The sequence below is a fragment of the Xenia sp. Carnegie-2017 genome, unplaced genomic scaffold (assembly GCF_021976095.1).
Source record: "Xenia sp. Carnegie-2017 unplaced genomic scaffold, XeniaSp_v1 HiC_scaffold_22, whole genome shotgun sequence".
NCBI classification, from domain to species: domain Eukaryota; kingdom Metazoa; phylum Cnidaria; class Anthozoa; order Malacalcyonacea; family Xeniidae; genus Xenia; species Xenia sp. Carnegie-2017.
In genome coordinates, this window is record NW_025813485.1 from 6,214,580 (window position 1) to 6,241,929 (window position 27,350).

General features: G+C 32.9%; 1 protein-coding gene across 1 annotated transcript; it reads left to right on the forward strand.

Annotated features, from left to right (window-relative positions):
• Nucleotides 1–431: 431 nt before the first annotated feature.
• LOC124447171 lies at nt 432–26,701 on the forward strand. Its single transcript, XM_046998061.1, has 42 exons — nt 432–594; nt 2,773–2,826; nt 3,135–3,271; nt 3,378–3,704; nt 4,541–4,638; nt 4,821–4,907; nt 5,044–5,657; nt 6,072–6,170; nt 6,251–6,385; nt 7,536–7,862; nt 7,975–8,232; nt 8,445–8,644; nt 8,761–9,088; nt 10,581–10,703; nt 10,838–10,960; nt 11,087–11,209; nt 12,127–12,249; nt 12,984–13,007; nt 13,051–13,113; nt 13,987–14,096; nt 14,182–14,285; nt 14,539–14,833; nt 15,515–15,621; nt 16,042–16,321; nt 16,424–16,524; nt 17,972–18,269; nt 18,736–18,830; nt 19,447–19,729; nt 21,223–21,314; nt 21,393–21,675; nt 21,922–22,010; nt 22,440–22,722; nt 22,864–22,967; nt 23,197–23,220; nt 23,405–23,660; nt 24,213–24,307; nt 24,496–24,769; nt 24,938–25,029; nt 25,200–25,437; nt 25,664–25,752; nt 26,067–26,348; nt 26,598–26,701. Exons 1-41 carry the CDS (start codon nt 522–524, stop codon nt 26,245–26,247), a joined length of 7,089 nt encoding a protein of 2,362 aa, XP_046854017.1. The 5' UTR covers nt 432–521; the 3' UTR covers nt 26,248–26,348; nt 26,598–26,701.
• Nucleotides 26,702–27,350: the final 649 nt, after the last annotated feature.

A 27,350-nucleotide genomic window follows, 5' to 3' on the forward strand; every position in this document is an offset into this window, starting at 1 on the left:
AATTTGTAAGAAAATTATTAAAATTGCAACGAAGACGTCTTCAAAGGAAAAGATGTTGCATATAAATCCTTTCAACCGAGATTCATGGCAAAGGAAATCGCTCAAAAGCATGTTTATCGTAACGAATTTTCGATGTCCGAATTTTTATCCATGCGAACTGTGTGATTAAGTCTTTATAAAATTTAATAAGTGAGCCTTTGAGCACAACTACACATTTTGATATACTTGATTTGAACGAATTTTATATAGAGTCATCGGTTTGTCTTTATCAGCTGCGCATTAAGGTCTCATTAAGAAAATTCCTCAGCAAATACATTGAGCTTTTGTACTGAGTCTTAAGGATTGCAAAACATTCGAACCCCATTATTCCCTGCTGTTGGCTTTATTCAAAATCATTGGGCTAGACAAAGAGATCTTTTGGACCAGTCGCAATTGTATTTATTTCGAATAAAGTGCCTTTGAGCAACGCAACCTTCTCATACGCCTAACTTAAAGGCAATCCTCATCGAAGTACTGGGAAGATGAATTCAGCAATACGGTTTAAGCTGTTTTGTCTATTTGTTCATTTTCTTGTGTTTAGCGTTATTGTAAAAGGTAAGTCAAAACTGATTTTATGGTCTACAAGTTCCGTTCGCTTATTGCATTCACAAGAAAAGCTTGCTGCTTTATGACGCTCCATATAATCATTGCTTTGATTGGCAAAAAATTTGTTTAAGTATTTTTTAGTAAATTAACACAGCAAAATCTCAGTGCGTGTGGGTTAAAATTATAGAGAGTTAATTCGTAAATCATTTTCAAATTTTCTTGCAAAACGACCTTGCGTCAATATTTATCGCTTACCAACTTCCTTTTTGTAAAGTTATTGGCATAGAAATTGCGAATTTTACTTCCACCCATAGCATAGCGCTTTCATTGTGAAAATATGCGCATCGCCATGGTCATATAGAAACAGAGTAAATAACGATAAATTTAAAGTCATCCAATGTTCAGTATCAAGAATATTTCTTTCTTATTTATAAATGACTGTGAATTATGCATTACTCGTCATAACTGTCCATTAACCAATCACTTTCTAAATCATATAAAACAATCAAGTAAACTAAGAAAAATGCTATCAGCGCACTTTTTAATATTATAATGTATTTGATATAACAGGCTCATAAATAAGTCTAATAAAGAACTTCACGAAAAATAATTTGTATTTTAACCGCCATTTGAAAAAGTTTATAGATAGCAAACACAACACGAACTTTCAAAAACCTAAAAAGTTCGCTGCTTAATAGATATTATGACGCTAAATTTAGACTGCAAAATCTCAGTGAATGTGCCTTTAAATAAAAACAGTTACTTCGTTATTCATTTTCAATTTCTTTGCGAAACGACAATGCGTGTTTATCTTTCGACAACTTCCTTTTTGTTAGCGTTAATGGCATAGAATTTACAAGTTTTATATCCGAAAAAAATTTGGCGCCCTAGATGTGAAAATGTGCTTATCGTCATACTTTGCATGAACACATCACCATTTTCATTAAAATACTATTAATAACAATAAAGTTATCCAGTGTATAGTATACGCTTAAGAATGTTTCTTTCTTATTTATGATGACTGTGACTGTGAATTAAACGTCTTTTTTCGAAATCAGTCTAAAATAATCAAATGAACTAAAAAATACCATCACAACACACTTTCATATAAAATAAGACGCACGAATACTTCAAAAAAATTAATCTATATAGTGATCGTCCAAACAAACACTACATGCATTTTCAAAAAGCACCTTGTTTCAAATTTGAGAAGTCATATAATTTAGTCTATAAGTGTTGTAATTATCATTTAAATGGAGCTAAAATTAAGAACATTTAAGCAACTAGTTGAGAATGTCTGGAATGAGTGACCATTTTTCTTCAGTGCTTTTCAATAAGAGAGAGCTCAATACGTCATATCATATATGTATCATATTCACACATAGATTTTAGATAATAATTTTCGAATGATACCAACAACAATCACATGTTACTGTTTAAGATATTTCTAATGACTTTAATAATAATAAGTTGACCATGAATAGTTTTCTAGGCTTTAAACGTCAACTTTCACGGAGACACATGTACACCTAACTTTCCTTAATATTAAAGAATAAAGTTTTATGGCTACATACTCTCATAAATTTTTCAAAGTTTGATTTTCTGCTGGCAGTATGCCTATCTAGATAATAGACTGTGAATTTCCGCATTCCAAAAGATAATTTTGACGTGCCATTGAACCACAAAATACTCTTTTCGTGCGTGCGTTATTCGTAAAATGAAATGATTTGAAAATTTTAGATTCTTTTCATCGAATTTTTCTGCTTATGATGATATACCCAGACACATCACTATATAGCCGAGATTGAAATATATTCACTTTAATATTTTCACTTTCCCAACACTGTATTTGAGGCTTATATGCAGTCATGAGGCGAATCAACTTTAGCCAAACGGACTATAAACGATATCGAACTAATGATCGAGTGCAAAGAGATTACAATAATTTGTATTTTATATTTGTGTGATAGAAAATTTTTGCATGACGGATCCACTTTAGCGTAGGTCGTGATTTATATACAAGGGCATTTTGGCAAGTGCAGATGGAACTGTAAGCATGCAGCTCTCTAGTCGTTTAGATTATAAATTTATAAAAACACGCATTCGTAAAACATAGCGACTGGTGAAAGACATTACCAAACTAAATTTACTCAGAAAGAAATATTTATCGTGTTTTCGTTAATAAAGGTCAAGTGGGTAGTGGTTTGTATGAAGGTTCTATAGAGGAAGGACTTGGTGATGGTAAGTAAGCTTCAGTCTTTGATTTGAGGATCATTTAATAAGTTTGTGTTGAATATCGTCGTTTTCATGTCGTTGTCTTAGTTGAGCACTGTATGCGCCCTTGAATGAGTCTTAAGTAACAATGGAAGGACACATTTAGAAAAGATCCTTTCACCAATGTTTCAACAATAATTGGCCACTTTTTATATTTACTATGACATGTATCTATATAACAGCAAAACATTTCCAATGTTCTCGTACATTAATCATGCAGTGTTGTAAAATAATAGCTCACGAATGATTGTGAGTGTTGTGTGTGTGTTTTTTAGGTCGACTAGTTAATTTCAGTATGGATGCACCGTTACAATTCCAAATTGACGTTAATCTAACCCGCGCGGAATGTGCTTCAGTGAACTTGCCACAGCTTGGTTTCAATTTTAAAGGCAAAGACTTTACGAGAGCTTATGTACGAATCAAATTAAACAGATGCAATGAGTTTACCACCACAAGTGATTTAATACTTCTTAACTACTTTTTTTATGATTCTCATTCGTCTTTTATTTTTATTTCAGGTTTGTGCTAATGGATTAGTTAAGTTCAACAACCCATCTTATGCAGTGAATCCTCGAAATTTTGGGACATATAGTGGTCAAAACCAAGGCTCAGAATCACTTGCGCCCTATTGGTCGCTTGTTGATTTAAAATTTTTTCAAACGGGATTTTCAAAAGTTTATTACAGGTCATATGAAAACCGTATGAACAATTTTCAAGTGTTTGAGAGGATTGAGAGCGCAGCAAAGGAAATATTAAACACTACAGAGTATACGGCAAGTTGGGTGGCTGTTGTGACTTGGGAGAACCTTAAACCAAAACAACCTTTAAATAACACCTATGGCGGAGTAAGTTGACTTTTTTTCTGAAAACAAATGAATGCATGATTAGATCACCATAGGTTTATGTAATAGGCATCAATAGTTACATGAAAAAATACTAGTAATGGTCTTATTGCTTGAATACGTCGACCAGTAAAAAACTGCAAATCGGAGAACTATGATATATAGCAATAAGCATATCATATATTTTCTACAACTGTGCTCTCAGCTTATGAAAAAACATTTTTACTTGACGAACATGATTAAGTTTTGATAAATTGCTTTAAAAATTTGATAAACTACTCTAAATTTTATATAACTAATGTTTAACTATACATTAAAAGCAAATCAATTGGTAAAATTTTATTCATCGCAAATTCGTAATTAAATCAATGGCATGGCTTAAGCCCCATAATTCGGAGCAGGCACATATTGTCAACACGCATGTTTTTTTTCCGTATTAAAACATGCATATATGAATATGTATCCTTAGTCCAGTAAACAAGTTTATTACGCCACTGAGTCATATGTGGTTACTAAATATCTGGCCTGCCAGCTGCCTTATATAAATATAAATTACTTTGCTGTTTCAGTAAGAGGCAAAACACTAATATAAGTAATTAATAAGTCGTAGGGCATTGGTCATTAGAATTGTGGGCATCCATTGATGATTTTTCAGTGGGGAGGGAGTAGCTACACTCTCTTCTTCCGCTTGAAATTTCAAATACAGTTAATATCAATAGTAATATTACATAAAATGGCAAAAATTTATGATATTTTGAATGCTTAAGTGAATATATGTGTGTCATCAAGCAATTGGATTTGATAAATCAACAACATTATTCGAAATGTTTTTCTTCCAGGAAAATGCTTTCCAACTCTTGTTGGCCAACACTGCCGATAGCAAAGCCGTTACATTGTATATTTATAAAGATATCGACTGGTCAATTGGGGTTTTTAGGTAAAGTGATTAGCATAACATTTCAGGTGTCAACTCTATTTTACACAATATCGTTTCCAGTATTATTTTGGTATAGTTTCTACGAGATAGTTGACTTGTCTGAGTATTTGAACTACACTTGGCCACTAATCCATTCAAATCGTAAATTTTTTCACATCCCACATTATGTGTTTACTATTTAGAATGGATTATGCTAATTTCATTGGAGCAAGTGACTTACCTGTGATTGGTTATAATTCAGATAACGAAAATTTTGAGAATTTTCGAACGTAAGTAAAAGTAGACATAAATAAACTCTCTCTTTATCTAGCACTGGCTTTTAAAATACTGCTTAAATAAAACGACGATTTGGATCGTTAAGACACGTTTATAGTTAAAAAACACATGATTTTTATTTACATGCAGCTCTGGAACAGTTAATGCGGAAACAGTTGATGATTACATGAATCCCACAACAGGAAAACGAGGAGAAATTGCGTTTGATTTGAGTTTGAAGATAACTGAAGCTCCTCTTACAAGTGCAGAAACGTGTAGGCGATGGGTTAATGAACAGGTTGCAGAAAACATCAGACGGGGGAATTGCTCAACACCTTGTGCTCCAAATCTACAGCTGGCTTTTCTTAGTTTAGGAAGTAAATTTATTACAAACTACCGTAGATTTAAGGCAGGGCTTTCAACTGAGCTTGAAAACTTCTGCATATTTAGCGATCAAATATCAACAGGAAACAGTGCGGATGAGTGTTGCTATAGATTTCTTGGTAACAAATCTTCATACGAACAGTCTTTTATCACCAATCAATATCAGTCATTTTTCCTAAGCACGAGTTCTCTAATAAATGCTGGTCCAGGGCACTGGCATCAGTTTCATCCAAGACATGATTTTATGAAATTTCAAGAAGAAGAGAATCGCTACCAAGAATGCTGCACCAACATTAGTAGCACCCAAGAATCATGTTCGTTGTTTTATAGCGTCCGCCCAATATGTAATGACTCCCTCTGGACGTTTCCAACAACGTGGGGTACACAACTATTATGCATTTTTAACTTTAACTGTAGCACGAACAAACATATGCTATATTCATTGTTTATTTGTGCTTCTCAACAGCTACTTTCATTTGAAAAACTAATCTCTATTGAAAGAGCTATAATAAATGATTATATAATAAGCTAATATGGTTGGTTTTTAGTGATTTTTTTACAAAAAGTGAAAATTAGAAGTTAGTACATAAAAGCAAAGCAATAATAGAAATTGTATTTGAACATGATTTGAAAATTTAACGACTTTATTGAAAAAGCTTACCCATATGCACTCTTTTTTAAAAATCTCCTCATAACTAACCCAAGAAAGTATATTTACTCCACTTTTTGTTTGTACACGAACAAACATTAAGCGGAAATTATTCAAACGTTACAACTGTTGCAATATGTTTCAGGTTCTCTGTATGGTGATCCTCATTTTGTCACACTTGATCGTAAAAACTACACTTTCAATGGCTGTGGTTGGTACACATATTTTAAAGGAAATATCCCAGGTAAGAAAATAAAATTTTATTTTATCCTTTGCATAAGTGAGGCACAAAAGTACATCATGAAAACCAACATAATTTTTCAGGCAACAATAAAAGCTCCCTTGTGGTTCAAGTTCGAACGTCAAGAGTGAATTTTGTACTGAACGCTACAGGTTTTACTGCTATCGCAATAAAAGAAGGTGAAACAGAGACAATTCAGGTTAATCTGAATGTATCAGGTGTGTAAGTCATAGTATATGAAAGATACAATAAAATCTTGTGGAATGATAGAAAAAACGTTTGGATAATAACAGTGAATATTGAACGTGTAAGGATTAGTCAGGTTTTCATAAGCCTCCACCAACAAATAAAAAGACTCACAATTTCACTTTAAAATAAGGATTTATAATGGCAATCCTTATTAGTTGATTCATATAATATGGATGTGAGAGTCAATGTTCAAAATTCCATTCTTTAGTAAACTGCATGTATTCAATTAGTGTACGATGAAGGACATTGTCACTTGTAAGATGACTTTCGCAATTGTTCAATTATTGTTCTACTTTCCTCCATGATTTGTTCTGACAGTTGCTTTTTGAAAGAACACTGGGTTGTACGTATATCTTAAAATTGTTATCATGGTCTTGAGTTCTGAGCATTTGTCCTTTGCTTTCCAAATCATTGAATCATTAATCTAGTGCTTCGATTGCTTGTACGATTGTCGTGTTTCTAGTTTCTCTATTGACCACTTATTAATTTGTACGATCACAGATTCTGTTTTTGGAAACATTGGAAGGTTTTTAGAGTTTCTGTGATAATATTAGTTTTGCCTTGCTGGTTCTCTTCTTTTATCATTATTTCTTGATCGATAATCTTTGATTGCAGTTGACCTCGGGTAGTTGGTGTTTGTGAACACAGACCTCGCTTGATCATGACTTTGCTGATAGTCATGTGATGAATGTAATAATAAACGTAATTTTGACAATATTTGTATGTTTATTTATAGCCACAAACCCAGTCACAATAATATTTATAATCATAGTTATGATGATCGTATTTATAATGCAGATTACTATAAATAATATGATTGAGATTGTGAAACATTTTCTACTTCAAGCTTTAATGATACTTCGAGTTATTTTAAGAATCATTAGCCCTCAGCAAAATACTATGAAAACATGTGCTTCAGTATACTGATATTTTGTCTCCTTAAAAGAACTGAAGCATTTTCATAAGCATGAAAAATGCCAATGTTTTCCAATTTGTCGAAAGCTTAGCTTCAAATTTCAAAAAACGTATAATTGAAAGTCTGATGATCTATTTTTCTTCTGTTATGATAAAATACTTTCTACTTGGAAAACCTGACAAAAATTCCTTTTAATTATAAAGGTGGGCTTAATCTTCAAGTAAACAAGGCTGAAGTCAATCTTCCTCCACAAAATGGATCCTTACTTGATAGTGGCATTTCTTTATCTTATCTTAACAATACGTTCGAAATTTCAACACCTCTTGGGAATGGAGTACGAATAAATGTAGCAGCAAATGGTACATTTTTTACTTTTGTCGTTGCTTTGCTGCAAGAATATAAAAACTCATCGCTAGGACTCGCTGGGAAATGGAATGATGATATTGAAGACGAATTTACTCTTCCCAATGGAACAGTTTTACCAATTGAAGCTAGTGATTCACAAATTTTCTATAACTTTGGAGAATTGTGTAAGTGCGTTTTGCACAAAAGGAAATTTTTTCTTTGACATTTTTTGTATCAGAGTGGTCTTTGACAAGTTTTGTATCATGATGCAATCTTGCACAATCTTAAAATTTACAGGGAGAGTTCCAAACAACGAAGTAATTTACCAATCTGAAAATGATGAGGCTTTCAGGTGTCCTCCAAACTTTGTACCTGTGTTTATTAATGAAGCATTGAATAGTCTTAATGCCGATACCACGTTAAAAGAAGAGGCTAATAAAGTTTGCGGTGAGGATGTTACTTGCCTCTTTGATATTGGTGCAACACTTAACGTGGAGATTGGGAAGTCAACAATCGATGAAATTACCACAATAAACAATGAAATTGAAGAAGCAGGTTGGTATTGAAATAAAATTTACGAACTGGATCCTTTTCTGAAAGTTATGAAATACATTCAAACAAAGAAATGATCCGCTATAGAACTTGTCCTTTCAAATTCATGTTAATTAATTGAGGACGATTGTATGAAGACAGCTCAACGTATGAATCTATATTTTTACAAAAAAGATATCTCTTTCCATGTTTATAATCTTTTACACTACATTTAGAAAACCGGCTACCTTTTTTCATTGGAAATGTATCGACTATCAACGTAACTCTCGGAGAAACATTTAACTTGGTGTTAGAAGCAGAAGATCCTGATGGTGATGCTTTGTCTTTTGCAATTTCTTCTCTTCCCAATGGGTCTTACTTTACCCAAACTGCAAAGCATTTAAATTTTACTTGGAATGTTCAATCTGACGAAGTGGTATTATATTTTAAATTTATTTTAAATTACAGGTCGATACAATAAAAACAAACTGTTTTGGTGTCAGTCATTCTAATTTCTTTAAAAATGAAATTCATCAGAGTTTACTTTTTTAGGTTGGTCTTACATTCATTGTCACTGATTCAAAGAATGGATCGGCAACACTGAATCCAGCTATCCAACTTTGTAAATGTCAAAATGGTGCTTGTTTTGTACCTGCAGCAACATCCGACGAAGTAGCTGCATCTAAATCTTCATTTCTTATAATGTCTTGCGCATGTCAAATGGGCTACACTGGTCGATTTTGTGAATCAATCCAAGATTTCTGTGAAGGTGGTTTGTCACCACCCTGTCATCCCTTGGTTACTTGCACCAACAAACCAACTGGTCCAGAATGTGGCGGTTGTCCCAGTGGATATGAAGGAAACGGATTATTTTGCCTTGGTAAGAAGCTTAATTGATTAGTTGTCGAGACTCGAGTGCTTCTAGTTATCAAAAATGAACAACTATCAAAATCTTTAAAAATAGCTGTGCATTTTATATGTCTGGTGTTAAATTTGAAAGATTTTGAAAGAAAATTGCAATGGCAAAATGATGGAAAAGTAAAAGTTGAAGCCTTAAATTAGCAGCTTTTAAAATGCATTGAGTCTGCTTATTATATTCTGCATTTTCATTATTTTTAATGAAACATAATTTTGACGTTTTTCTCAATGTATGATACTAAAATTATGTGCTTAGATCTCACTGAAGCCTAAACTAAAAAGCAATCTCCTTTTCAAAGATTCGGGTTCAGATTTTCTTCGTCCGTCCATTTTTTCTCTGGCTACCAAAAACAAGCTGGAGTTTGAAATTGAATATTACGTACTTTGCAAGGCAAGATTACATAAATTTCGTGAGTAACCCGAAGCCCTTACAACTATAAAATTTTCTTGGCTTGTTTCAAGCGTGAGTGTCACAAATGACAAGGATAATGAAACATGATTTACTAATACATAATATATTGCCACATGTGAGATTGCACTTACGTGATTTTCGTTGTTATATTATTTAAATATATTATTTAAATACATACATGCATGTGTTCAGCATGGGCGTGCTTATCATGGATAAAATCACAACAAGTTCCGTGAAAGTAAAATGTATCCATACACTGTAGTCAGTTTACGTGTGGACCCTGAAACTATTGTAACAAGAATCTGATCTTCAACAAAAGTATTTCTGATTAAAAAATATCCGAGTAGTGTGAAAACGGTCAAAATATAATTAAAAAGACGTCTTTAATGCGTTCACCTAAGCCACTCGAGCTGGACTGGTGAAATTCACCCCAAAACCATTTCCCATGTGGTAATTTACATTTTTTGATTTCCTGCAATTTGATTGGCTGCAGCAGTGGGCAGCTTTACCATATCTTGACCGTAGTCCAAAAGTCATATTATTTTCATATTATGTATTTGTTTACAAAGTGAAATTTAAATTTTTAAAATTGATTTAAAAGCGATGTTAATTGTTCAACGAGAAAGAAAAAAGTATTTAGTTGTTAGTTATCATAGCGATCGTAAATTTTATTATCCAAACGAAGTGAAATTTGTAGTCAATTTTAGTCTCAACATCAAAACGCATCGGCCATTTCACAACGTGAACTTTTTCCATCATAAAAATGAAAAAAAAATAATTACATTGTTTAAAGTTTAGGTCGGTCCGAAAAATATTTTCGTTCTGTCAAGCCGGTTAATAACTTATTATGTTAATCAGAGTGCGTTACGTCAAACAATCCAAGATATAGTTTGATTGGTGCGCTATCTCGTGACTTGATGGAAAAATTCAAAGGCATTTTGAAATAGAGAGTAGAATGACGAATGGGATTGGAAATTTAAGAGTATCTCAACCCGCTATGTGAAAATGTAGTTTTTGTTTTCCATCTTGTGTTTTCGTTTAGATGTGGATGAGTGCACAGAAGGTGTGAGTGGGTGCAATCAACGTTGCACAAATAACGCAGGCTCCTTTAAATGTTCTTGTATGAATGGGTTTACTTTAGACTCGGATGAAAGAACTTGCAATGGTGAATATAAAATTTCTTCATGACTTAAATTCTCAATAAAATGCTCATTAATGTACAGCTGTGACAGTTTATCTAGAAACCAAAGGTAAAGACAAATTGTAAAAAAACTTGATCACATCTTTCTTTTAATCTAGACATTAATGAATGCAGAAGACCAAATGATTGTGCTCAGATTTGTAGAAATAACATTGGCTCATTCAGTTGTGGTTGTCGTTTTGGATTCGTGGTTGATCCAAATAATTTGCAAAACTGTATAGGTAATTAAAAAAACCTTCGTGCGCCACTGTTCATATTCTGATATTTTAATTATCATTTCGAATTCAAACAGGCAACGGTTAAAAATTTTTTCGTTGTTCAAGAATCCACATCTTTATCATTTTTAGCTCAAACAAAGTGCAGCGAAAACCACAATTGTTCGCAAGAATGTTTTTTTGATAGTTCAAAAGGAGAAACATGTATGTGCCGTTCTGGATACTTACTTCAATCTGACGAGAAAACGTGTGAAGGTGTGTTAAACAATTTATAATTATGGTTGTAGTCAGACACAAGCAAGCTCCTCAGTTTTTTAAATACTTCACCTAGTGGATTTGTTGGTTAACATTTATGTGTTCATATCGAGTAAAATATGTGATGCAATATCTGAAATAGATATTTGATTTGTGTTAAGGGATCAAGAGAGGCGTATTCCTTGAAAAAGTAGCTAATATAATTTTTTTCTTACCAAAAATGCAAGTGCAAAATGATTGCTTTGTCATTGTGTAAACACTAGATAGATAGTTAGATAACTTTATTCTTCCACGCTGGTATCGTCACTCGTCAGAAAAAGCTGGTTTCTACGATATGCGTGTAAAATATAAACAGAATTTAAAGTGTAACCATAATTGCAACACGTAACTGAAATACATAAGATGATGTATATACTAAATAGTACTATAAAAGATTGACATGAAAATCTAGAAGATGAGGTACTTAAAAACATAATACGCTATTTACAACCAATGAGTAGCGATTTTTTCAAAGAGACACTCTCTCAAGTCAGTTGGCAAAGAGTTCCATAGGACAGCTACCTCAAACATAGAACTTTTTTCATGTTATTAGTAAGTGGTAAAGGCAAATGACCTAAGCTGTGGCTTATTAAACGAATGTGGCTAAATGAACTAAGCTGCGGATGTAGTCATAAATTAATAAATATAAGAACATTTAGCCAACAGCTAAAACTCTATTGACAGAGGCCCCTCGTTATGCGCTGAAAGGATTAAGGATCATAGCAAAAATATATTTCGATAAAATTGTTTCGTTAAGCAATTTACTACTTTAAATTTTTTGTTTCTAGAGTTCTTTGATTATTTCTTTTTGAATAATATTAACACAAAAAATTTATGCTTTATATGTGACTATATGCTTTGTTACTATATTTTTTTAGACATTAATGAATGTACAAATCCACGAAGTAACCTCTGCTCCCAAAGGTGCCAAAATACAATAGGAAGTTACAATTGCATATGTTTACCTGGATACACTTTGACAGGAATAACGAATTGCGAAGGTTGGTGAATTTATTAAAATTACTCTAAATTTGTAGATGGGACATAGTTATTAACACTTACAGTTTCATTTATTAAATTAGCACTAACTTCCATACAAACGTTTAGCAACGCGATACATAAAACTGATACAAGACCCTTTTGTAAACTACGATTGTCAAATTAAGTAGAATACTTCTCTATAGCATTATTTTTCACTCAAATTAATAGCATCCAACGAGTCTTACTGCAGAGTCTAAAACAATTTGATGCAAAAATAACTATACGGGGTTAAATCTGTATTTCATTACAATCTTCCCAACTTTGACAATAAGTCAAGGACAACACACGTAGTAATAGAAAAATATTGCAGCAGAATTGGAATGGACTAAAAAAGGTAAAAATTGAATTTTTCAATTTTTCCTTTCGAAAGAATTTCAAAAAGTCCATATTCAAGAAACTCAAAAAATCCAAATGGGCAACCCTTCGGTATGGGTTATTGTTAAGTTGTCCTGTAAATTAGATATGTCAGATGTATGGATTCAAACCATTTTAGTCTTCAAGGTCGCAATATTTCCAAGATTTTTGATGGCATATTTTCTTCAATGAATTATTTTCTTTGACATAAGTGAGTTGTGTTTACAATTTGCAACAGCAAAGACTTGAAAGTGCAAAAAGTGTCATATAGACCAAGGGAAAATACGTTTGAACGTATTTTCCTTTATACAAATTGGTGGTTGTTTCCATTTTTTTGAAGACATTAATGAGTGCTTAATGGGCAGTTTTCGTGCAATGGAACCGGAGAAGTGTGTGAAAATCTCCTGGTGGCTTCAGATGTAGATGCTCAAGAGGATTAAACTTAGTCCTGGAAAATGGTAGATGCGTATGTAAGTAGCTACTTCTTATTAAAAGACACTTTTTTATTATATGAACACCATCACAAATAGCTACCATCACAAATACCATCTTACCAGAACTTGATATAGGTGAAATTTTATTCTTTGAAAATTTAAAATCAGTGATTTTGTACATAAATATAAAATTGGGCACCTAAATACAAAGTGTATGAAAAACAAAAAAAATTATAAAGTCTAGAAATCCATCATTTTATCAAAATTTCTGGTAAACGTGTTCACGTCTTAGTATTTTGGCATCGTCTGGTTTATCGAAAAGTAAAAACAATCTGCGAAATGAATCTGAAAAGCGCGGATTCCGTTTGTAAAGTTTCATCGTCAACCGCCTGGGCAAAGAAAAACGAGAGGTTCAAAATATAATTGAATTCAACGAAGTAAATGTTTGAACTCTCTTGTGCACTGCACCAAAATTTAGACAATATGAAAACACAAAGTCTGCCACATAATATGTTCAAATTGCGCGTTTTAGCAAGCTACCATTTGTCCCTTTTTACAAAACTTCTACTCTATTGAAATTTAAGTTTTTAATGTAAGCTACGTCAAATCAAGCTACAATGCACAACAGGGTTTCACCTCTTCAAATCATATTAGATTTTGAATATCTTTGCATAATCAAACGCTCAAAATTGAGGCATTAAGAATCTGCTTTCCTACTCTTCAAGAGTAATTTTCTGATGCCAAAATACTTTAATGCATTTTGATAAAGTTTGAGAAAATGATAGCTCTCTGGATCCACTAATGTACTTATGAAAAACAGTCGAAAACGTGAGCTCAAGAAAATCGAATGATAAATTAAGTTTTATCCAGAAATAAACTTTAAAAATTAACCATCTGACTGTTTTATAGTTCAAGACGGAAATGTTGTGGTTGATGGTGCTCCACCACCACCTAAGGCAAACAACGAACAAATAAATAATGCTGTGGAAATAACAATCGTCAACTTCCAGACCTCAAATGTAAGAAGTTTTACAAAATCTCCAAAATAATATAAACGTGAAATCTGCCGTAGTTAAAAATATTGCATTAAATTTCTTTCTTCAGTACACAGAAGAGATAAACGACAAATTCAAACAAGAGGTGGCCGATTTACTTAATGCCTTTTGCAACGAGAATGAACTACGTCCTCAAGATTGTGGCGTGTCGCAGTGAGTATCTCTTTCGTGTAGTGGTAATTAGACATGTGATTGAATGAGTGGTTTATGAGTAATGACTAATAAAAATTCGTAATACAACGATGGTGACACTGATATGATTTTTCTTTCTAACTTTAAAACGAGATTGCAGACATGCGAAATTCCAAAAACAATTAAGAGAATAGTCTTAAAAGTCCATTTAAAAAAAATAGCCCTTCAAAGGCGGAACGAAAATCTTAGGAGGCATATTTTTTCACACTTATAGAAACTCTTTGCAGCTTAGTGTACTTAACGTGGAAAGACTTCCTGGTTATCCAAATAACACTGGAAACAACGTCACTCTAAGATTTTATGTTGATTATCCAGAAGATATTCGAAATGGTACAATGAACAGAGCAACATTAGGATCAATTGTTTTCACCGAATTGCAAAAATTGCAAACCGCTCTAAGCCTGACATTAATTGTTAACACACCACTACTTGGAGATGTGACACCACCATCTGCAGCACAACTCAATAACACCGTCTTGCTAACCATTTCCAATTTTGCAGCGAACCAGGTATTAAACGTGGTTGTAGAAAATAGTGTTATGTTGCATTTTTGATCACAAGTTTATGTTACGTGCATTATAGCCATTGATATGTATATTACATGGTCGTGGTTAGTGCAAAATTTGAAGCCGGAAGTAGACTGCTATAATTAGATGCGCCGCCATATTGAACAGTCCCACTCATAATACCAATCTTTAGTAAAGAACCACGATGAATTTTGGAGCGTATTGTACTAATACACCCTAAAAAATCTTTCAACTTGAACCTAGAAGCATTCTATCGCGATAGTATCTCTCAAATGGTGTCACGAAAATATTGGAATAAATCCTTTCTTAATAGTACAACTGCTTACTACACCTTGTTAAAGCTAATACGTAACAGTTTTGTCAATGCTCCATAAGAGACGCTTCTCGCAGCAGAAATTGATATAATTTGTATGTCACCCTCGTGAAGTGGGACTGTTCAATACGGCCGCCTTCCGACATGAAATTTAATTAGTGATGCGTGTCATGTAATATACATATCAATGGTATAGCACGGTAGTTGGGATTGGTTTGTCGCACTGGAACAATGTAATCATGTTATGAATAAATAACTATTTAAAAAGTATACGGTTACGCATTTTAAAGAGTACTTGTTGCCCTTTCAAGCAATAATCATCGTATTTAATATATAACTTGCATATTTAGTGGACAACATTATACGACAGAATTTTCAGAAGAGCAGTGGCTGTCACTATTAATAAATATTGTGAAAGGGACAACTACACTCGTTCTCAAGATTGCCTTCTACTAGGGTGAGTCAACTCATTCAAAACTAATTATTTACCGGTGTTTTTTTTTATCATTGCCACACGCGATGGTATCATTCACTAAAGTCACCCTTACAAATTCAAGGATACCGCATACATAGTAAAGCATAATAGTTAATTTAAACTAAAATATCATTTAGTTCTTACTTAATATTTATCTAGTATCATTTAGTATCATTTAATGGTCAATATAGAGAACGAAGTATAAAAAACGAGGCATATTGAATAAGTGGATAGTGAGAGACGGGTATTCTATAATCTAGCCACGTTTTGTGAGACTACTTGACAATTGTAAATTCACTAAATTGTATTCAATTATTTCGTACTGACATTTGAAGTAAATTATTTTAAAAATTAAATCTTTCTGTCTTTTACATCTCAAGTTTCTCACTACTTCTTTTTCAGCTCCGACAGTTTCCAGGAAGGACAAGTTAGTCGGACACCAGGCTATCCACGTGCGAATGGGCAAGGTGTTGATATCCAATTTTATGTCAATCAAAAAAACTCACAAAAGCCTCTTCCTCGTCTTACACTTGCATCAATACTAGCTGAAACACCTCTAGAGGATGCCCTGTCACGAAAAGTTGAAATACGATCTTCATTTAAGCCCCTGGACCCACCACTTGCTAGCTCTGAACAAATGTCTAACAGTGTTGTCATAAGAATCGAGTTTAGTTTGAACCAGGTCAGTTAGAAACTGCATCCATTTAAATTATGAAATTTAAAGTATATTTTCAAATTTACATGAAATGTGCACCGGATTTAAAAAAAATCTTTTCTTCTTTAGTGGAACTACTTGATCGACCGTCGATTGAGAGCAACTGCTATTGCCCCACGTATTACCGAGTATTGTAGTTCAAATAACATAGATTGCCAAGTACAGAATGGGTATGAAGAGCGTTGTTTAACAATTTGACATATTTTGAATACAGCCTAAAATTATGTAGATGCATGTGTTTAGTTTTTATGATCCTATTAAACTAGCCAAATTGTCCAGAAAAAAGATTCCCTAAATTTGCAAAACATCGCGAAATTAATTCACCAACAACTATTTTTCAATTTCAAACAATTTCAATTGTGAAAGTATTTGTTTACTTAGTGCAATTATTCCTATACAGTGCAATTACATGAATGTACAATACAATAACACATTTCTGCAGAACAATTACGTATTTTTACAGTGTAGCTACACATTGCAATTACACGTTTTGCTGGGCAATTACAGCAAAAAACTGTACTGCAATCAACTAATCATAGCGGAAAATACTTCAAAGTAAATATTATTAACAGCGCAGTTAGTGGACATTTGTACTGTGTAATTACAAATTTTTGTAGGCCAAGTACAAAATTTCTCAGTACATTAACCGATAAAACGAAATGACATTCGACAAATATCTCAAAGTATTTTATAAAGCTAATACTGAATAAATTCCTTAATCACTTAACCACCGGCGTCAAGAACAGTTCTCCAACTCTTGACTACTCCACTTAATCCACACATGACCATATCTGACCTATACTTTTTAACCATGTTAACCGGAGCAGATCAATTCATGTAACTAACCCAAAATTGTTCGGTTTTTTATACGATTTGTAGACAATAGCTATGTTAATAATGTTTTCGCGGCAGCAGGTTAACACGTTGTATTATTTTGTTTTTTATTTAGCAGTCCAAAGCGATATTTTTTATTTATAGCAATTTGATTGGCTGCTTGAGCGGCCAGCTTTTTACGATATTTACCTACAGGGCTTAAAACTGTTATTTTTTTCACAATGTATTTGTTTACGAAGTGAAATGCAAACTTTTAAAATTGGGCCTCGGGCCGCTTTTGACAACGAGTGAAAATATTTTTCCGTACGGACCTCCCAACCGGTATAGAACATATATATGTATATTATTACCTGTCAGTGTCTTGTGTACACGCAGTTTCTTCTACTTTCAACGATGAAGTTATACCATGAAAAAATTAAATTTTGAGCTTTAACTACGAATCTGTTTTTTGTACTGAAAAATACAAACAGAGTTAAAACGTGAGCAAGTTGAAATTGTGAGCTAGCTGAATGGATAAACTTCTATTTATATTACAATAATAAATTATGAGACTCGGCAATGCATCAATTCACTTTTACCTATAACTTAATTGTAATAAGCATGGTTAACATGGTGAAGACCGACGTCAATCCTATCACAAAGTATCATGGGCACATGGTCAATAAGCAATCCAAGTTTATTTAGGCTTACTAAAGATGTGACTAGTCGCTCTATATTGCCTCTCATTGCTCGTGATCTTGCATAACCATTGTCCCTTTGTAAAGGCTTTATTTGTTCTTGTAGCACATCGACGTCGTTTACCGTTGCTGATATCCAGCGTAATTCAAGCACAACACCCACTCAATTCAATGCCAATGAGATTGATTATAGTTTCTACGTTAACTATCCTGAACAAAACAATTCTATCACACGGGAGATCCTTGCGTCTATTGTAAAGGTTGAGTTGGGTGCAATGCAATCGTTATCAAGGCTCTTATTTTCACTTCAAACATCGTTTGCACCTTCCACTCCTCCTGAACCAACCAAACTTCAGTCCAGAAACACAGTTCAAATCAAGATCAAAAGCACAAAAGCTAATCAGGTACAACAAATAACTGATGGTGCTAAAAATTTAAAAAACACAAATAATTTAAAGTCGAAGTGGCTTCTGTTGATTGGTGTGCAAGTATCATGTAGCAATAAAATGCATGCACAAAACCTTTCTATTCAATGAACTTTCTATTTTATGAAATTAAAAATAAACTATTCAAACGTCATGAGACAGATCACTTTCTACCAGATGCAAGCCTTTGCCTTTATTTTCTATATTCAAACTTTATGTTACCCAGATCTTCGAAACTTCTCGGTTTACTTCCGCTTGCCTTGAACCAAAGCCGTAGCTAAAACGTTAATTTTGGGTGCGGTTAGTTCATGTATTCAGTTGCACCCGAAATCAGCGAGGCACAAAGGAATAAACAAATTCACCTCACCACAATTAACGTCCCAGCCATGGTCTTCCTTGAAGGCCTTGTTTACTCTTTCTAAACAAACCTTTGTTTGATTTGTAGTGGAGCGCAATTCAAGACAACAAGTTCCGAAAAGCTATTGCCTCCCAAATAACGAAATATTTCTCTGATAATTTTGCTATATGTGTATTTGAAAGGTAACTTGAATTTTCAATGTTTGTTTTTAATTATATAAGATGAAGGATTTGATAAAACTTAACAATGTTAAGACGATAATGATAATTGATTATTATTGCGAAATTCCTTAGTGCAAGATTGACAATAAAAGTCTTTTCCTAAATTAAATTCATTGATTGATATACTCTATACTATCATATTTGCCGATTTATTCATCAAATACAGTAAGTACTTATATGCAATGAATTTTAACTTTAAGCTTTAAGTTTAAACTTTTAGCATGGCTATTTTTATGTGAGAATTGACATATATAATCTTTAAAAACAATCTTAGTTTTGTGATGTCCTATTTGAAGAAATAATCGTTAAATGCACTCTTTGATTGATTCAAAAGTGCATAGAAAAATTAAACTCGAGAGAGTGATGACCTATCAAGCCAAGACCACGAATTTTAATCCTAAGGTTTTCAAAAACAAAAAAGGCCACACATATGCAATAGAATTACATTCTATATAGCTTATATATATATTGACTAATCAGAGAAAGTCGGTTTGATTCATACCCTTTTTGCCGTTTTCCTAGTAATTATACATTCTTTCACTACATGACATGATTTTTGTATTATTACCTTTAACAGTCAGTCAACATTTTACTCTTCACAAGTGATTCGTCTTAAAGATTCTCCAGTACAAGATGGCGCCGATGCTACATATACGTTCTTTGTTAACTACCTTCCACCACGGAATAGTCCCATACAACGCAATTTTCTTGCTGGGATCTTGATGAGCAAAATTAAAGAACTTCAAACGGAAACGAAATTTGATCTAATGGTGAACACATCCACATTAGCCGCACCAGCTACTGCTGCTGCAAATAATAATACTGTTATCGTTGCTGTTCTTAATTTCACAGCAGATCAAGTGAGGATATTTTCTTAAATTTAAAACGGTCTTACATATTAATGAATAAATAGCTATAAGCCGTCGCTACGTAAATTACCCCATTGGTAATCAAATTGTAGTGTTTTTGTTTAATTTCAAAAGGAAAAGCATGCATTTTTGTCATTTAATCCCCCACATAAAGTTATAAAACTCAAACAGTCTATTCTTGTAAGTAAACAGGTCAAAACCTGATTTTTATACTAGCAATATAAGCAAAGGACAAGCAAAGACAAAACAAAATACAGAAGAGTGCAGTGAAGCGTTTGAAACAAGCATCGACATAAGAATAAGCACAATCATTGCAACTTGACATAATCGAAAGATAAAACAAAGACAAATTAAAAAGAATATCTTTTTTGTTTTGTTTCCTTCAACCTTAGAAGAATATGCTTTGCTTTGTTTTCTTTGTGTTCATGTTGCTTGTGAAAACTAGGCTTAAGCAACACAGTTCATATTTACCAAGCAAAATTGACAGACAATTGATATCATATATAAATTAATGGTTACATTTCGTGAGAGCGTGTACCTTTGATCCACCTCTGATTTCTGTGTTTAACACACAACAATCTAAAATGCCGGAAGATGCATTCATCAAATTTATTACATTCTCAGGGTGTTGGTAACTCTTTTATTTTCTCTAATGCTATAACCGGCTGATAAATATATCATTCTTCAATTAGCAAAAAATTTGGAAATCAAATGATAGAGATTGAGCATATGTTATACCAACACATTATATCTATAAATGACTGTTTTCACAAAAGTAGTATGGAAAATGAAGCCGCGTGCATGTGCTACTGATATTGAAATTCATTCTTATTATCTCGCGGGTCAACAAAAATAGCTGCAATTCATGTGTGTCTGAAAAATTTTAAACCATTGGCTCTCAGTCACGACAGTGACTTTCATGAATTTCACACTTGTATAGGCAGCACTTACTGCCTATTAGGTATTTTAGTATCATTGTAAAACGAGAAGACGTGAATCAGCAAAATCCTTTAATTAAATTACAAGAAGCCTCATGTGACATTAAAACCTTGGAGAAATTAAAATTTTAATTCTTTTTTTAATTGTAATTTTAGAGACACGAAATGCAGTTTCAGTTGCAAGTCTTGTATTTTTATTTTGCCATTATCATTTTACTAATGACTTTTAATCATGCAAACATCTAATGTTTAGTGATCTCAATTTTAATCAAATGTTTTCCTCGGAATTGACCCTTCTCCTGTTTGGTATATAGGACGTTATAGATATTCGCGAGAGCATTTGTGTAAAACGCTCCACCTTAGCAAATGAAACTAGTCTGCGAGATAAAAGATAAAATTGTCTTTTAACAACATCAAGTTATATATTTATGTAAGACATTCCACAAAAGGATTACTTTATTTCCGTATTTGATTAATTTGCACTTTTCCTTTATACATAATTTATATTAGTTTACATATTTTGATATAAAAATTCTTACCTTTTAGTGGTCGGCAGTACAAGAAAATTTATTTCAATGTTACATGGCAGCAACAATTGCAGAATTCTGTACGGAAGGTCGTGAATGTAGAGCTACTAGGTAAGATGGAAATCTATGTAATAAGAGCACGATAAAGATAAATAAGATAAATCTTGTGTTGTGTAAACACTTTTATAGGAATCAAGTTTCGAAGTCCAACGTACATATTGTTCAAGGTTCTCCTAGACAAAATGCTTCAAATGTAAATATAGAGTTCTTTGTAAGCTATCCTAGTGGTGGTAACTTAGCAAAAGAACTGCTTGTGGTGATTCTTAACCGAAATCTCACGTCAATTGAATCAAACATTGGGCTTAGAATCGTTCTTCTTACAACAATCGTTGTTCCACCCCCACCAACAGCTAATGAAGATAATGAGGCCAATGCTATAAGCATCATAATAAAAAATTATCAAGCGAGCCAGGTTTGTTCGTGTCTTTTGTTTTCGTGTATATTATTTGTAGCATAGTCAGTTTTGCACAAATCTTTTCCGCACATAAACCTAACTATCCTTCTCTGTTAGGTTCCAAGAAGCGCATTTTATCAAAATATTTGAGCATGTATTGCAATATGTCTTATTTCTAAGGAAATATCTTGAATGTTGTTGAAAGCGCGTGAATATGCATCTTACAATATGCATGGTCAATCTTTCTTCTTTTGTTTGGTCTAGTGGAATCAAAGAGATACGCTTTTCCGAGAAAATATGGCGGAAGAAATCAACATTTTCTGTGCTGAGGTTGATATTTGCAATCCTCCATTGTAAGTAACATTATTCATTGTTTGAAATAGAATTAATTACTACATAATGAATTCCCAAGCTCCACTTTTACATTTTGTCAACTCTACATCTTAAGATCTTTATTGTTGCAACAATTGTTTTTCTTTACAAAAAAAATTACATTCTGCAAAAAAACCAGTGCAAAGCTGTAATTGAAGGCTTGCCAACAAAACCATGTACACAAAAACCATGTATGTAGGCAGATCTAAAGATATGACTATTCATTTATACCACGGTTTTTTTTTCATCTATTTTGATCGGTAAGTAAAAAGGTAGAAAAATATTTGATACTGGCAACGTTATTTGTAAACTGAAAAATAAAGTTGCAGGTTTATGTGCATGTAAATTCAAAGAAAACTTTGCACTAAAAACTATCGTCAAATTTTTAAACGAAAATGTGCGTTTTACAGGGATAAAGGAAACAATCTCACCGCAGAAAATATTCAACGGTTGCCTGACTTTCCAATCCAAGTTGGTAACAATGCAAATCTATCTTTTTACGCCGAGCTTCCTCACAGAAATGAGTCGTTACCTAAAGACCTTCTCGCAACAATATTCATCGAAAAACAAGATGCTATATTGTCTGGTCTGGAAATTGAAGTTCCACCTGTAGACCTCCCTCGTGCAAATCTTTCACAAGAGGAAAAGAATAACACAGTGACTCTTGCAATACTCGGTCGCAATGTCGATAAGGTAAAAATGGAATAAGTAGAAACATCTTAATTGAGCGAATAAATTGAATCATTTAGTTTTAAATTCGACATATTAATATATGTAGCTAAGAGCATCTAATTTCAGCAAATTTGAGGTTGTTTTTTGTATCAATTTCAAAAGGTAAATCTGTTTGTCATTTTTGAAATAAGAAGAGTAATGGCAGAAAGAATGAACGAATTCTGTTCTAGTACTGACATAGATATTTGCCGACTTCAGAGAAATAGGTAAGTTGACTTTTGACAGTATTGATGGAAGTATGATTTCAGCTGGTTTAGTACTAAAAATGTGTAAATTTTTATATTTCGTCCTGTATTCTAAGAATCAATTACAAACTTCGTAGAAGCAAGACCATAAACCTATTGATCCATTCTTAATAGTTTTAGTGGTTGGCACTAGATACTATAAGAGTAACTTTGACATCAGTATCTAATATGTTTCATAATTTGTTTTTAGTCGAAGAAAGAAAAGAGCAATTATGTAAGTTGTGACACTTAAGTGGTAATTATGTTGATTTTAGTCAAGTGTAAGATTTAACACACCGTTTTTGTGATTGAACTTGGATGAAAGAAGAATTGAAATCAAATGGTCATTACAAGCACATGCCATGTAACTGATTTCTAACTGACTAGAAGAGCTCATAAAAATTTACTTCTCTCAACAGTGGCCAAACATTTAATGAAAGTGACATTACCATCGACACAGATGCTCTTACTAGTGTTGGAGGGCGTGCAGTGTTAGAAATAAGCGTCAACAAGCCTGGTACAACAGATCCAGTGGAAAAAACTCTTGTTGAAGAAGCCTTAAGTCAACCTTTACGAGGCAACAATCTTCAACTGACTCTTTCTGAACCAATAAGAAACATAGCAAGTCATCCTAATGCAATAACTCTTAGGTTGAGAAATTTTAATCGATTACAGGTGAGTAAATGAAGACATTCGTTTGTTACTTAAACGTTCGTTAACTTAAGCAAAGTGTAATTGATAATAACTGTATGTTTGATGAAAGCCCTATAATTATATTTAAAACATTTAACAAACATCTGGAAACTTATTTATCCCAAAATTAAAACGCAAGGCATGAGATTAATGTTATTATGAAGCTGGCGTCAACATTTAACCGAATTTGCCAGTGTGTGTATAATGTAAATACTGACTAACGTCATTTGTTAATCTAAGTTTTCCAAGACTATAGTCTTTATTTGTAGAAAATAAAAATATATGCAAGAGAAAATGGCTGCGCTAATGTAAATAGTATGAACATCAGCTCCACTTATAATGCCTGTATCAATTACAATATCAATATCTGCAGCATTTTGTTTACAACTTTCTACCATGTTTAATGTTTCCCTTTACCCTTTCTACCATAGTTTAATGACACAAAACCTTTCTACAATGGTTTGATGACACAAATACTCAATGACATATCGCTTTGATTTTATTAAATTTTGTTGAAATTACTTTCCATTTTAGTGGACACCATCCCTAGAAGTATCATTTCGTTACAACGTGTCAAAGGCTGTCATTGGGTTTTGCAATTTGAGATTGAATTTGTGTAACTTCACCAGGTAGGAATTAATTAATTAATTTATTAATTAATTAATGTAATTAATTAAATGAAGAAGATTTTAATTAAATTTTATTTTCTGGTTTGACTTAAATAGTATTTCGTTATGATAAATAAGATCTGTGCTTTGAGAGATAAAGAAGCAAGAACAAGAAAAAAACTAATTTTCAATGATCATTTCTACCATAGAAATGAAGTGAATAACATCAACTTCAGAAACGTAGAAATATTAACAGGCTCTCCTTTGCAAAATGGAGTGGATTCGCTGTTGTCCTTCTTTATTCTACAACCTGAGGGATCAACATTGTCTCCAGTGGTCCTTGCAACTATTGTGGAGTTAGTAAGAGTATTACCTAACTCCTACTCCGTGGAAACACCAGCAGTAAATGTCAACTTGTCACAACTGCAAGAGTCAAATCTTGTAAATCTCTTAATACTTGATAACAGAACCATCAACGATGAGGTGATTATAGCCATTCGTGAAACTTAATTTGCCTTGCTATCTTTATATTATTAACATCTGTTGTTTCATTTCAATTGAAATATTCCTGTACGAGTGTCTTTGAAATCATTCACGATAAAACGAATAACATGTTTAGTGGTGTTGTTATCATTGTATTCTTGACTTTAGGCACTGAAACTGGACATAGAAATTTCGATAGCGAAGAGATTAAATACGTATTGCTTCAATAGAAATGCTTCTGAAGTTTGCTCGTCTGACAAGTATGTTAATGTATTCAAAATATAAACATAACCTATTAACAAAAAGGGCTCTATCAATTGGCGTGCTTGTGAAGTTTTTCGGAAAATGCCATAAACTAAAATACAAGTTGTTAGCAGAGTATTGAAAAAATAATTTACAAGCCAATGAATCTTAACTTGCTATTATATAGGAATTTTACCCTCAACGAAATAATAACTCAAATTGATACATCAAATGTGATCCGTTTTGTCGTTTTAAATCCTGTCACAACCAATCCAATATCATCAAAAAACGTTCAGGAGGCAATAAATGGAAGTTTTACGTCAGATATTTTCAAATTACGACTTTCTATCACCATCCCTCCACTACCTGATCCAGACGCGGCCAATGCTGTCAGCATCTTACTAAAGGATTTTACTGCAAGCGAGGTTTGTTTGTGTCAGTTATTTACACCTATTCTAATATAAAATGAACAAAGTCGGCTACAAAGAAAATTTTCCCGCATTAAAACAGCAAAGAGCAAATCTGAATCCAACAGTTTCACTGTAAAAGTACATCTTGCAATTGATAATCGTCTATTATCTTGTAGCGAATATCAAAACGTGCATTTTTTATTACAGTCTTCTGCTCATTTTTTATCTTTTCTACTTTTAGTGGAGCACAAGAGATTTGGTTTTCCGGCAGAAAATGGCTGAACAAATAAACGTTTTCTGTGATGAAGTCAATATTTGCAATTCTCCTTTGTAAGTAAAGTTTTCTTTGTTTGAAATAGATTTGCTTGTCTTGCTAGAGCAACCATGAAAGGAATTCACAATGAACAAATACTTACTTAATGTGTACTTTTAAAAACCTTAAATCTTTCTGAGTTGTTTTAAGTAACTTATCCTATATGTATGACTAAAACATATAAAATCTCGGTTCCTATTTATTTATGCATGCCTGTGTGCATGTTTTGTGTGGATATCCCCCATTCGTCACAATTGTACATAATTTCAAAGGAAAATTTGAACTAGAAATTATTGTAAAATGTTTTCACAAGAAAATGAACAATTTTCAGGTCCAAAGAAATCAACCTCACAGCAGAAAATATTCAAAGGCTGCCGGATTCACCATTCCAAGATGGCAAAGATGCAAATCTATCCTTTTACGTAAAAGTTCCTCACAGAAATGGATCATTTCCTAAAAATCTTCTGGCGACAATCTTTACGGAAAACAAGATGTGGTATTGCCTGGCATAGAGGTTTCAACTCCACCTGTAGACCTCCCTCGTGAAACACTTTCATCTGAGCAGAAGAATAACACAGTGACTCTTGCTATACATGGTCGCGATGTCAATAAGGTAAAAATGCAATTAGTAAGAACATCTTATTTTGAACAAATAGGACGAAAAGGTTGATAAAAATTAAATAATTTAGGTTTGAATATGTTATACTGATACGTATAACTGAGAACATTAATTTTAGCATGTTTATTATTTGAAAGCTTGTTTTTTGTATCGCCTTCATTATCAGAGCAAAATGCACAGATTAATTGAAATGGGAATGAAAAAAAATCAATAAAATGATTTCTATTAATTTTTACATTTAAGGTCAATCTGTTTGTATTTTTTGAAATACGAAGAGCAATGGCAGAAAGAATGAACGAGTTTTGTTCGAGTACTGACGTAGATATTTGCCGACTTGAAAGAAATGGGTAAGTTGACAGTCTTTCATATATATTCATGTTTTCAATTGATACCAAACGAAAAAATATGCTTCATTTTATACTTCATGAGAATGTCAGTTCGCAATGAAATTTAGTTTAGTCAACTTAATTCTCACTCGTCAAATTTTAAATTTCATCCTGTGAAATCAATTGCAGTCTTTTAAGAATCTGGACCATGAATCCACAGATTCAGATTTGATGCAAAGAGTAACTTTGTCATTCTTATCTTATATGTTTCATAATTTACGTTTTCAGTCAAAGAAAGAAAAGAGCAATTACGTAAGTGGTGACATTTAAGTTGTAATTATGTTGATTTTAGTCAAGTATAACAATAAACCGAAATCTTTGACATTGGGTTTGGATGAAAGAAGATTTGAAATCAACCAGCCAGTAAAAGCGTATGCCATAACCGATTTAAAACGGTTGCTTCATCAATTTCACTCTTTTAAAAAAAGAGATCATAAATATTTTACTTCTCTACAGTGGCCAAAGATTTAATGGAAATGATATTACGATCGACACGGATTCCATTACCAGTGTTGGAGGACGTGCAGAGTTAGGAATCGGTGTCAACAAGCCCGGTGCAAGAGATCCAGTCGAAAAAGTAATCGTTGAAGAAGCCTTAAGTCAACCCTTA

Coding starts and splice junctions, on each gene's coding strand:
- LOC124447171 (XM_046998061.1), top strand. CDS start 522: ATGAATTCAGCAATACGGTTTAAGCTGTTTTGTCTATTTGTTCATTTT. Junction 22,723..22,863: donor TCGGTCGCAATGTCGATAAG/GTAAAAATGGAA, acceptor CAATTTCAAAAG/GTAAATCTGTTTGTCATTTT. Junction 25,753..26,066: donor AATATTTGCAATTCTCCTTT/GTAAGTAAAGTT, acceptor AACAATTTTCAG/GTCCAAAGAAATCAACCTCA.